Genomic DNA, 11,746 nt, shown 5'->3' with positions numbered 1-11,746 from the left:
ACGCATCGCCCACGGAACACGCGTCCCCGCCAAGCGGCTCTTTCAATGCGTATTCAGGTATATTAAGTTAACGAAATCGAATCCGCAGCCAATCCAGGCGCACCTAAGCTGACAGCCCCGCATCCTTCATTCTTAAATTAACCAATCGGTCTACATGTCACAGTGCGCGACCAGATACCTGATTCCTGTCCAAAGAGGATTAAGACATAAGAAGCGTGAGTTGCTTCAGAAGTTTACAGAAGCATGCAGGTTTTAAAAGTGGTTAGTAGCAATAGGGTCAACTTTTAACCCTAGGAATATTATATTCAGAATATCTATATAAGTCTGTTCTAGCTACCCGACAAAGACTTTTATAAACAGTAGTCACTTCTGATGATATAATACTCCTGAATATTACCAAGTTAGGGGCTACCAAGGATAAATTTTAAGCTCTCTTAGATCTTACTTGCCTTCCAGTCTACTGCCTTCTACTAACTGGAGAGAGTATTGCTGAGTCATTAGACATACATAAGTTAAGGAGTATGCTGGAGCTACAGTTAGTAAGTTCAGGATGCGCAAATCACTTGCAAGGATTACTGAACATCGCAGAGAAGTCTTCTCCGTAGATATTGCCGAACAGGCGGACAATCCTCTTCCTAATAAATTACATAGCTGGACTTCAAAACACTGTCAATGAACAGCAGAGCAAGTCTGTATTTAGCTAGACACAACCCAATGATAGACAAGCTAAACTATCTACCTTCCTTGGGCTCTTTCACTGCAGATTAGATAAGACTTGGTGTAGTCAGTAATACGTACCCCCACCATAGTTACAGACTAAAAGTTATACCACTTGAGCCTCATTTCCAGATGTTAGGTCTTGTTCTGACTCTGCCACTTCCTCCTGTTTCTCTGAGACGCTTGCCTACTACGCGCAAAGCGAAAACTCTCCGTGAGGCTCTTGGACCCCAACCACCCTGGTTTGTAGCAGCCATTCTACTGGTAGATGGAGGACACGAGCCCACGGGCCTGACGCAGCCTGGCACATCTCTGCAAATTAGAGCAGTTATTTCTGACAGGGGTTCGCGTCCTTCTTGGCTTCGCCAACTTTCATCCACACCGCTACCCACGCGGCTGCGTTATACCTCCCTTTTCTCTCCCCATGCCTCCTCCCTTCTCTCTTTCCAAGTGTGTGCTCATCCAGCTTTGCACAACATCCCCCATTTCAGAAGAACTCCTGCCCTGGACACAGACTTGACCAGACATGAACGATCCCCGCTTTGATGCGTATACAGTCTGCTGGGTGACAACCCTAGATTGTGAACTTTTTGCAGCACGACTGTGCCTGGATAAGGAGCATGCAGACCTCCCGACTGACCGGCAAGACCCCAACGAGTACATTCTCGGGGAGATGGGGATACATAACGTTGTTATTGTATTTGCCCCGCAGGGTCAATATGGGATGGTACCTGCCTCAAATACAGTAACCAACGCGAGTCGAACGTTCCGGCAGATTCGGTGCGTTCTGTTGGTAGGAATTGGCGGCGGAGCTCCCGGAAAACCCGACGAATGGAACTCGATGATGGATATACGTCTTGGGGATGTGGTCGTATCATGTCCAGATAAGAAAGAAGGTAAGCATGGTCCGTGGTGGACGGTGAACAACCGTTTTTTTTTTGCGACAAGACTGATCTGTAGGGAAAGGTGGTATTGTGCACTATGACGGTATTCAAGTCGCGGCACACGTCAGTAAACCGCCGACGTGGCTTCTTAGCAAAGTGAAAAAGCTCAATTCGGACCATACGTTCGGAAAGGGCATGATGACCGAGTATATCGCCCAAGCCCAGCAGCAAATGCGACAACGGATGGCCCGACAGAACTACCAGTTCCCTGGTAGACAGTACGATAGGCTATCAGATCTGACTCTCTGCATGCTGGTGATAAAATCTGTACAGGCTGTGACGAGACTGCGGTCGTGAGTCGTCTGGATAGAGACGAGCCATGTGTCCACTTTGGGCTGATTGGATCGGGGAGCCAGATCATGCGGTCAGCAGAAATGCGCGATAACCTGCGAAATGAGCGAAACATCTTGTGTTTTGAAACGGAGGCTGCTGGGTTAATGGATAACTTCCCCTGTCTGGTAATAAGGGGGATATCTGACTATGCAGACAGCCACAAGAATGACTTCTGGCAAGGATATGCTGCCATCACTTCTGCTGCATATGCAAAAGACCTGCTTCGCATCATAAACGGGGGGAATGTTCAAAACGTTGAGCCTGTGGTCGCGGTGATTGAGAGATGTAAGATGCTTGTCTCTGCATAAGAAGAGTTCCATAAACTGTCGCTGACCCCGGCTTTCTGTCTTGCTTTTGTTTGTTTTTCCACATTTAGTTGCTCAAACCGTAGCATCAATCGAAGACAATGTATCTGCAATGAGAACAATCCACGACCAGGAGAAGAAGGACAAGATCCTGAGTTGGCTCTCTCCACTGACACACAGCGACGAGCAGACTGCGCACATGGACAAGAGGACCGCCAACACTGGCAAATGGTTTTTAGAGTTAACTGAATTCCAAGAACTGGTCAATGGCTCCAACGTCACTGTTTACTGCCATGGGATTCCTGGGGGTGGCAAAAGCAGCCTGGCCTCTCTGGCCATCGATTACCTCTACAAGCTTCAGCGCCAGCGCGAGGGGCTGGGCATTGCGTATGTGTTTTTCAGTTTTGATCGCGAGACTACGCAGTCTCTGCCTAACCTAATCGCGGCTCTAGCAAAACAGTTTGCGATGCAGTTCCCTAGCCTGCCCCAGGTTGTCGAGGAGTTTTACGAGACGCACTCCAGCCAACAACGCCGTCCATCCATCCGAGAACTGATTCTGTTGTTAAAGCAGTTGATCAGTGGGCTCGAGACCAGCATTATCGTTCTCGATGCCCTTGACGAGTGCATTGATTCCAGTGAAACCCTGGGCAAGTTCATGCAAATCCTCTTCCAACTGCAGAATGAGAATAAGGAGACGGCAACGAATATTCTAGCCACTTCGAGGATTAACCATAATATCAAGACCCTGTTCGACAAGTCACCCTACATCGTCGAGATTCGTGCACGGGACGATGATCTTAGGGAGTATCTTGACGCCGAACTAGAGACTGTCCAGCAGGATAAGCTTGACGGCGGTTTGCGGGAACAAGCTCGCGATAATATAATCCGTGCATCTGATGGAATGCAAGTTAGTCACTGCAGTTGTTAGCCTGTTCCACTCCAGCTGACAAGTTATTCCCTCCCTAGGTTCCTCGTTGCGCGGCTCTCTGTGAACCACGTTCGGACACTGCCCACGAAAGGACACATCAGGGATGCAATCAATAACCTATCCCACGGTCTACACGAGCTTGACAAATTATATTCCGCCGCTGTACGGAGGTTGGAGAACAAAGGGGAGCAAACACGAGAGCTGGCGAAGCACATTTTGGCTTGGATTGTACACGTGAAAAGGCCTCTTGTGACCGAGGAGCTTCAGCATGCCCTTGCTATACGACCAGAAACCAGCGCACTGGACAGAAAGCTTATCAGTGACTATTTTTCAAATATTGGGCATCTGCAATCGGTATGCGAAGGGCTGGTGGAGGTTGACAAGCGCAATAACATCCGCCTGGCGCATCACACGACATACGAATACTTTGGCCGACTTCAAGCCGACTGGATAACAACCGCCGAATCTCACGTCGCCAGGATGTGTTTGACGTACCTGTCATATGAAATATTTGGCAGAGACGTTGGTTCAGACGAGTTGGACGGCAGAGCTCAGCTGATTGAATATCCATTCTATCAGTATTCCGCCCAGTACTGGGGGTATCATATCCGGAATGCTGGCCTGGATGGCAGTGACTTCGTCCTAAGCTTCCTCACAAGCAAGAATAAATTTCGAACTAGCTGCGAGGCCATGTTAAGCCTCAAACACCCATTCCACGACGAGGAAATCGACGAGCTTGGACTGAGAGACGCGCCGGTACTCCATGTAGCAGCATGGTTTGGGCTCGAAGGGTCACTTGAACGCCTGATTAGTCTGGGGAGTGATCCAAATACCAAGGACTGGCGAGGAGGCACGCCACTTATTTGGGCGGCCATTGGTTCGCAGCGGTCCACTTTTAGCTCGTTACTGCGCAATGGACAAGTTGATGTAAACGCCTGCGATCTTGATGGGACAACAGCATTGCACGAGGCAGTCAACCAGGGAGAAGAGAGCATGGTCCAGCTCTTGCTTAAAAGGAGCGATATCAATGTGAATCAAAGAGATATGTTCCAGGCCACGCCTCTTCATGTAGCTTGCATACAGAACCAGGCAGCACTTGCCAGGATCATAGCGTCATCTGACAAGGCAGCCCTAAACCTGCGGGATTGCGATGGCTGGACACCGCTGTTCTTGTCTGTCAACAACAACGACGCCGACACGGCCAACGTGCTTATTCAAGCTGGCGGCACCGAGTTGAATTTCAGGGATGCGAACGGCGTATCGCCGCTTGTGAAGGCAGCGTATCAAGGTTCAAATTTGGTTTTTGACCTGTTACTAGAAGTGGATGGAGTCGACGTTAATTTCAGAAGTGCCGGCAACGGCACAGCATTGTTTGCCGCAGCGATGCATGGGCGTGAATATATTGTCACCCGTCTTCTAGGTATGCCGGGAATTGATGTAAATCCAAGCGAGGAGATATTGATAACACCATTGATCGTGGCAATATCGATGGGTCATGTTCCCATCGTCAGGTTACTCCTGGATACCGAGAAGATTGATGTGAATGACACTGGCTGTTCTATCAGAACACCTCTTATGTGCGCGGCAGCTGCAGGACAAGAAATAGTTACTCGCCTACTATTACAGGAATACCACGCGGACGCTACGAAGCAGAGCAGCGATGGGGCCACGGCACAGACAATAGCAACATTGCATGGCCACCTCTCTATTGCAAGTCTGTTGGAAAATTGGATTCAGGGCACTGGCCGGCCCAGAACGCCTGCCAACGGTGCTCATTTAACAGGTCGACTTGATAATATAGATGAGGAACATCGCTCCTCCGGGGCGGAAACCTACGAAGAAAAGCATGATATAAGTCAAGCTACATCACTTGGTCCTATTCAGAAACCGGATCTGGCCTGGGAGCTTGGAAGGACTATATTAGAAAGTCTTGAAACTTTCCTTAACCACGGAGTAGGAGTGGACCATTCAATTGGTGCACACGGAACCACTTTGCTCATGTTAGCCATCAAAGCCAACCAGGCAGCGGTGGCTATTATCCTCCTCGAAAACCATGCAGATCCGAATATCACGGATTCCCGAGGGACAAGTCCACTGCATATTGCTCTCAACACGAGAAACACGCAGCTGGCCCAGATCTTACTGAAGTACGGTGCCGACCCCAATGCGCGCCATGGCATGGGTCTGACACCACTAGCAGCTGCAATCGACTTTGAAAGCGCCCAAATGGTGACTTGTCTACTGGATAGCGGCGCCGATCCGTACTAGTGCGTGTTTCCAGGGCTCCCCCTCTTAGCTTTTGCTATAATGTTGAAAAATGAGGAAGTTGCCATGGCACTCCTCTCCCATGATCGAGTGGACCTTGGACTGCGAAACGAGCTGAATATAAGCCTTGCTGTGCTGGCATTGAAACAACGACGTGGCCCGATTTTTAAGAAAATTTTCCGCGCATTACGTTCCTCGGGCGAAGGGCAGGTGGTATGAATGTACGTACGGCTGCTCGGATCTGCCATTTAAGGGATTATTGGCCTTACATTGCTTACCTTGTATTTGCCCCCACAATGTATATTAGACGGCACCTTGACATGACTCTGTCCCACTTGCCGATTTGACTCGTGGGACACGATAGGTAACCCTACGAAAAGTACATTCACGCGGCTCTATATTCCTACCTGTCTTTGGTTCCCTCCCACGCCCTCCTCAAACCATATCTTCGTCCAAGCTCCCACCTTCGATTTCTTTTTTTGTTACACACCCAAAACCACAGAGTAATCAGAGGAACCCTGGCATGTTATCATTTCTCATACTTAACAGTAGCTATATTATATATATATATATATAACTTTAATAGCTTGACAGCTATTCTTATCTAAAAGTCTTTAACGAAATAACTACATATTCTATATTCTATCCTTTAATTACTTCTTTATATATAACTGTAGAATAAGAACTACAATACAAACTACTACTATTCGACCAACAGGCGAACAGGGTAGGCTGGTACCTCATATTATCCACTACTTGGTTACTCCTGGTACATACGACCACAGGGTGTGGAAAACAGGGCTTCCCGTCCGCTCAGCCGTACTTAAGCCACACGCCGGCTGGTTAGTAGTATGGTGGGTGACCACATGCGAATCCCAGCTGTTGTATGTTTTTCTTTTTTTGTATTTTTTAATACTCGGTGGTGCTTGGTGGTAGCCCGGGGATGTAGGATGTAGGATGTAGGATGTAGGATGTAGGATGTAGGATGTAGGATGTAGGATGTAGGATGTAGGATGTAGGATGTAGGATGTAGGATGTAGGATGTAGGATATAATGCGGGAACTTGTTAGGGCTTGTATTTTGAAGGTACCGGTAACCACTTAGGGTTTCGAAGTTATTGAATCAAACACAAAGATAATTCTACTCTCACGAACTTGCATAGCATGATCTAGCAGTATTAAACCAGGACATCTTTCCTTTTAACATTTTCCCACGTTCCTAAAGGCCATCTCTAAATACAACGTCCGGTTCTGGTAATCGCGCGGGGATTTGATTCCCTACAGTCCCTGACTTCTTAAACCCGAATTTACTCCATCGCCACATAATCACCTGCGACGTCCACTCTGGAAGAATGGTGTCGACTTTATTCCCTTTGGTATTGGGGGTACGGATGGTGATAGTCTAATAGAGAACCGTTGGGAGTAAGCTCCTATATAGATAAAATCCAAAGTCTCGTGATAACTATAGGGCTTTGTACCAGGGTAAAGTAATAAATAGGACTACAAACTTTTATTTAGTATAGATAGACCAGGTACTGAATAACTGGGCTGATCGGGTCGAGAAGGGGGATTGAAAGTTCACAGAAGCTGCCACGGAGTAGCATTGGCAGAAGTATTGCATCTATACTTCTATCCCCGGAAAAGGCCACCAACTTCTCATTACCTTGCGGGGTTTAATTAGGTAATGATAGAAGGCCACGGCTACTTAGGCTGATCTTGTTAATCAGCAACAATAAGAGGTTGAAACCCCAATCATAGAGAATGATAGAACCAGCAATTTCGTCGCCCATCAGGCCGCAGAATTGGGATGCCAGCGCCCGCCCCTGGTTTCAATTGCTGAGAACAGCTCAATGAACAGCAGTCCAGGTGGTGGAGCGGTCGAAGCATGTTAAGCTCAGGAAAAGAATCAAGCGGTCAACCTGTAATCCAAGTGGTTATGGCTAACTCCGTGTTCGTACGGTGTAGGTACTCCACCCGGGCACTGGGCCTTGATTCCCAGGTAGGAATATAAAGATCACTCGCTTGCTTCGGCATCGCTGAAGGATGGAGGACGAGGATGGAGGATGAAGGAAGGATTCGACGTTCGGAGTTGAGCGACCTTAAGGGGCTGTATATCCGCTGAGTAAACTGATATCGGCACTAAATTTGGCATTGTACACCGGTAGCCTATTACCAGGGGGCCTGACACACTGTATAGTGTCTATCAATCTTCCATAGTCAAATTGGCCCCAGCTGGCTTACGGTAGATCTACTCTAGAAGCAGTAGCATAATATTAAAGCTATAGCCATTTTTATTATTTAAAGGGTGCGGAATTCTCTTGTTATATTCTGTTTCCTCTTCTCCTGCTATGTTCTATTCCATCATATTATTCAAGCCCCCTAACTCTGTCAACATGGTCTCTATCAAGTCTGCTCTTGTTACTCTTGCAATGTCCACCACCGCGCTGGCTGGCGTGAGATGTAGGACCTCCGACTATGAGGCAACCAAAGACGAGCTCCAACAATGTATCGATGAGCTTCATGGCCGAGGCACGGAGCTTTGTACCGTGCCAGCGGGATATCTCAATAAGGGTTTCGTCCATATTGGCGATGCCATGATCACGGGCATGCACAACGGGGATAGCACTGACGAAGATGAAAGCTCATGGTGGTATGTTGGGTCCATTGCAGTATACTTACTTATTAGATAAGATTGCTAACAGATGGGCCTCTGTTATTTAGCGGGCATATTGCGGACGCTGCGCAGGATGCTCTTGACGAGTGTGGCGAGGGCAAAGATACTGCCTCTGGTAAGTTTGCTTGTTCATGTTTCTATGTCTATGCAAGCGGAGATACGGTAAAGGCGCTAATACAATCACTTCTTTTTATAGGTGCTAAGGAAGCTTATGGAAACGGCAATATTCTTGTTAGTCTTATTTTCCGGGACAAGGACGGTCCTGATGAATAGGATGGGAATTCAAGAGCGAGTATAGCTTATTTAAGATGTTTATCAAAAGCTGGCTACTGGAAATCAATAATAGTGTACTGTCCTATACACCACGAGTACTTGACTAGGAAGTATAGCAGATTACGTATAAGGCTCTTAAAGACAATCAGGCAGAGTTGGCCGATATTCGTCGGTCATTTCATAGCTCGCCTAACACAGGACGAGCTCAAACGCCATCTCAAGCCAGATTGTGTTTCGGACTGGGATTTTGACTTATGTTGTGCGATTGTTCGTGTGAAATTATACTTTTGTCGAGAGGTTATGTAGAGGCGAGTGACTATCGGATATACTTTATAACTAGAAGTGCGCTTCTTGGGATCTTGAGTCTAGAGTGCAATGCAATGTATTAAATTCTCTGGTTAGTAAGATGTTCTATACAGCTCGAAATGACAACTTGATTCCTACAATATTACGAAATCCCGCTCCTGCAACCGGGTTCTCATAAGTAGACTGCTACAGATGACACTGACACTGCTCAGGACATAGCAAGACTCTCCCACACTGGGTCCAAACGGACGTATTTTCCGTTGCTCACAACGGGATAGATGCCGGCTGCCACCGGCACCGCAATGCAGTTATATATCAATGCCCAGATATAATTTAACTTGATCCAACAGAGAACTACGCAACTGAGACCAACCATGGCGATGATTGCCCGTCTCGCACTCTGCCAAACCAACCAGGACGGGTTTTTATAAGACACATTGCAGATATCGCAGTTTCTCTGCCTTTTGCTCTGGGATAACCCTGCGATTGCATAGAACCAAATTATAGAGAAAATGTATGTATGGCTTTCTGCCCGTTCTCTGGGTAATTGCAGTAGTTGGAGAGTAGCGACGCGCTGCATCTATACTTTCTATCCCGGAAAAGGCTACCAACTTAACCTAACTTGCGGGGTTTAGTTAGATAATGATGATTTATTTCCGCACGCCGTAAGCCACTTGGAGTATTGCCAGCCAAATGCACTCCTCAGAAGACAGAGCCAGGCAGATCTGGGGCCAAAGAATCCGGAGAACGTAAGCCACCGATCGACGTTGGGGCCGCACCGTTGAGTGTTCACTGTTCACTGTTCAGACTGAGCGCTTGGACCAGCAATACCGTAAGCCAGTACGGTAAGCCACATCTTGCGGGGTCTTCACGACGGCATATCCTTTGACCAAAATAGCTAGACTAGGCTGATTAGGAGCATGGCCTTTTCGAGATCCTTGGTGACTATTATATTATGAAACTGCAACTGCACTCCGTGTTTTCTGCGTTGCGCCTATTACCCGATAACTGGCCTTTCTGGCTGGCGATAGGACGAGGGCTCCTTCGCCGCTGATTCGGCTGATGGTAGGGTAGAATCCGTGGATCTGTAGGGGCCTCTGCTAGCCGGTTTCTAGAATGCTTGCTTGGACGTCCTTGGTGTGTGTATGGGCGCGCCGTTCACCGCTAGGACATGGATTGAGCCCTCTCCAACTCCAATTACTAATGGTTCGTTAAAGTATCAATAGCATTGGGATATAGGTTTGATCGAATAGGAAGGGCGAGGTGCATATCAGAAGTAGTAAGGAGGCGGGGCATTGGCGGAGATTTTAGAAGGAAGGTTTCATACACTGAAGAATCAGGTATGGTAGAATTGGACGCGCCGCTGGTTGAACCCAAGATAATAGCAAACTAACGGCACAGAGTCCCGCGATAGAAATAATCTAGTCATGTACCCTAGATATTACTTAGATACCTAGGGAGGTCACGTAGATGGGTCAGAAAAGTATGAGCTTGTGAATTACGTATGCCGAACCAAGCATTCTTCTTATTAAATTGAGGAGGACTTATAATATGGAGGTTATCTGCTTACTAGGGGTATTGATATTGAGGAGCAAGTTGGTGGTATATCAGATATGGAAGACCAAATCCGGATATGAGACAGGTGATGGTGTCAGCCACGGTCCACCAAATACCCACATATCTCTAGACAGTTTCTCAGTTACATAATGTCGTCCATACAGATTACAGACTCGCCATTTGCTGTTGGACCCCAATGTGATCGACACAAGATCCATCATCCTTTTCGCAGAGACCCCATGGCACATCAAAATCACCGGGACATTTTCAACACGCGGGCGCCTGCAGATGAAGACTCCATGAAGACTGTATGAACTACCTATGGGCAGATGTAGCCGATTCTCGAATGACTTATACCCTCCAAATCTAAGTGATACTGCCTGATAGATTGCTTTGACATCAGCTCAAATCTTCCCCCTTCTTCTATGTAGGTTTCGGGAAATGCAGTTCTTAATTTGTATCACGCCCCCACGTTGGAGATGGACGAGGCATATACAGCATTTGGAGAACAGGTGTGTCATGTTTTTGGCTGATTCTCCAATTACAACTGCATATATCGTAGTAGGAAGTGTTACATTTGGGGCCATTTCCAGCCGACAGGGTATATAAACCCCTACAAAGTCCTTCCATGTCATCTAATTCAAGCCCAATCTCCTCATTCCCAGTTCAATCTCCATTCAGTCCTACTCCAACCGCGAGTCACTCCTAATTCCATCATGAAGACCTTCTTCTTATTCTCGGCTCTTATGGCCGCCGTCGCCTGTGACGAGAACCCATGGGAGACGTGCCCTCCCTCTTCGAAGCTCAAGTGCTACATCCATGGGACAGGAGAGGGCGACAACCTCGGCCCGCCAATGTCAGACGTCACGATCCTCAGGGACTACTGGGTGAAGCAAAGCATCGACATAGCCAAATCAGAGGGCGGCGTGGACGCCGACCCCAGCACGCAAGACCCAGATACGTGGGGTCCCCGTGGCGGACTCGCACTCAAGGCCAGTGTCTACGACGATGGATGTATCGCATACAATTCAGACCCCAACCACAACAAAGACGCCGTGGTCAAGGTGTGTCAGCCGCACGCGACGGGCAATCTCCTCAGCCCGCATTTAGTCAAGGATGTTTGCGTCTCGATTTATATCGATGAGATTATTGATGGGTGCTTGGGCGAGGCCGATGATGATAGCAGGCTTAATGGACAGGTCTGGATTGAGCACTGGGGCGCTACTCTGAGGGTTACCAATAAATGATCCCCTGGTGTCTTTTCTTCTTTCCATGTTTGAATGCCTGTTTTCTGTGCTTTCTTGATAATGCCAGAGCAGCTACATATACTGTTTTGATCGCTACATCGTTCATTCCTCGCAAGACAATCTTATTCCAAACCCTACCAAGCATATCATGTGACTAGCGTCAATCTAGATATATAGGAAACCCGAAAATATACTGAG

General features: G+C 47.6%; 4 protein-coding genes across 4 annotated transcripts; all 4 read left to right on the top strand.

Annotated features, from left to right (window-relative positions):
• Positions 1 to 1,243: 1,243 nt before the first annotated feature.
• On the top strand, positions 1,244 to 1,958 carry APUU_30844A (uncharacterized protein; the record flags this gene model as incomplete). Its single annotated transcript, XM_041701982.1, has 2 exons — positions 1,244 to 1,613; positions 1,684 to 1,958. The coding sequence occupies 2 exons, from the start codon at positions 1,244 to 1,246 to the stop codon at positions 1,956 to 1,958; spliced, it is 645 nt and encodes a 214-aa protein (XP_041554813.1).
• Positions 1,959 to 2,035: 77 nt separating this feature from the next.
• Positions 2,036 to 5,495, top strand: APUU_30843A (uncharacterized protein; the record flags this gene model as incomplete). Its single annotated transcript, XM_041701981.1, has 3 exons — positions 2,036 to 2,279; positions 2,371 to 3,103; positions 3,266 to 5,495. 3 exons carry the CDS (start codon positions 2,036 to 2,038, stop codon positions 5,493 to 5,495), a joined length of 3,207 nt encoding a protein of 1,068 aa, XP_041554812.1.
• Positions 5,496 to 7,884: 2,389 nt separating this feature from the next.
• On the top strand, positions 7,885 to 8,438 carry APUU_30842A (uncharacterized protein; the record flags this gene model as incomplete). The annotated part of the gene is made up of 3 exons (XM_041701980.1): positions 7,885 to 8,141; positions 8,213 to 8,280; positions 8,362 to 8,438. 3 exons carry the CDS (start codon positions 7,885 to 7,887, stop codon positions 8,436 to 8,438), a joined length of 402 nt encoding a protein of 133 aa, XP_041554811.1.
• Positions 8,439 to 11,017: 2,579 nt separating this feature from the next.
• APUU_30841A (uncharacterized protein) lies at positions 11,018 to 11,548 on the top strand (the record flags this gene model as incomplete). The annotated part of the gene is made up of 1 exon (XM_041701979.1): positions 11,018 to 11,548. One exon carries the CDS (start codon positions 11,018 to 11,020, stop codon positions 11,546 to 11,548), a length of 531 nt encoding a protein of 176 aa, XP_041554810.1.
• Between the last annotated feature and the right edge of the window lie 198 nt (positions 11,549 to 11,746).

This window comes from Aspergillus puulaauensis, chromosome 3, assembly GCF_016861865.1.
Source record: "Aspergillus puulaauensis MK2 DNA, chromosome 3, nearly complete sequence".
Classification (NCBI taxonomy): domain Eukaryota; kingdom Fungi; phylum Ascomycota; class Eurotiomycetes; order Eurotiales; family Aspergillaceae; genus Aspergillus; species Aspergillus puulaauensis.
This window is presented reverse-complemented; position numbering and strand designations above follow the sequence as displayed.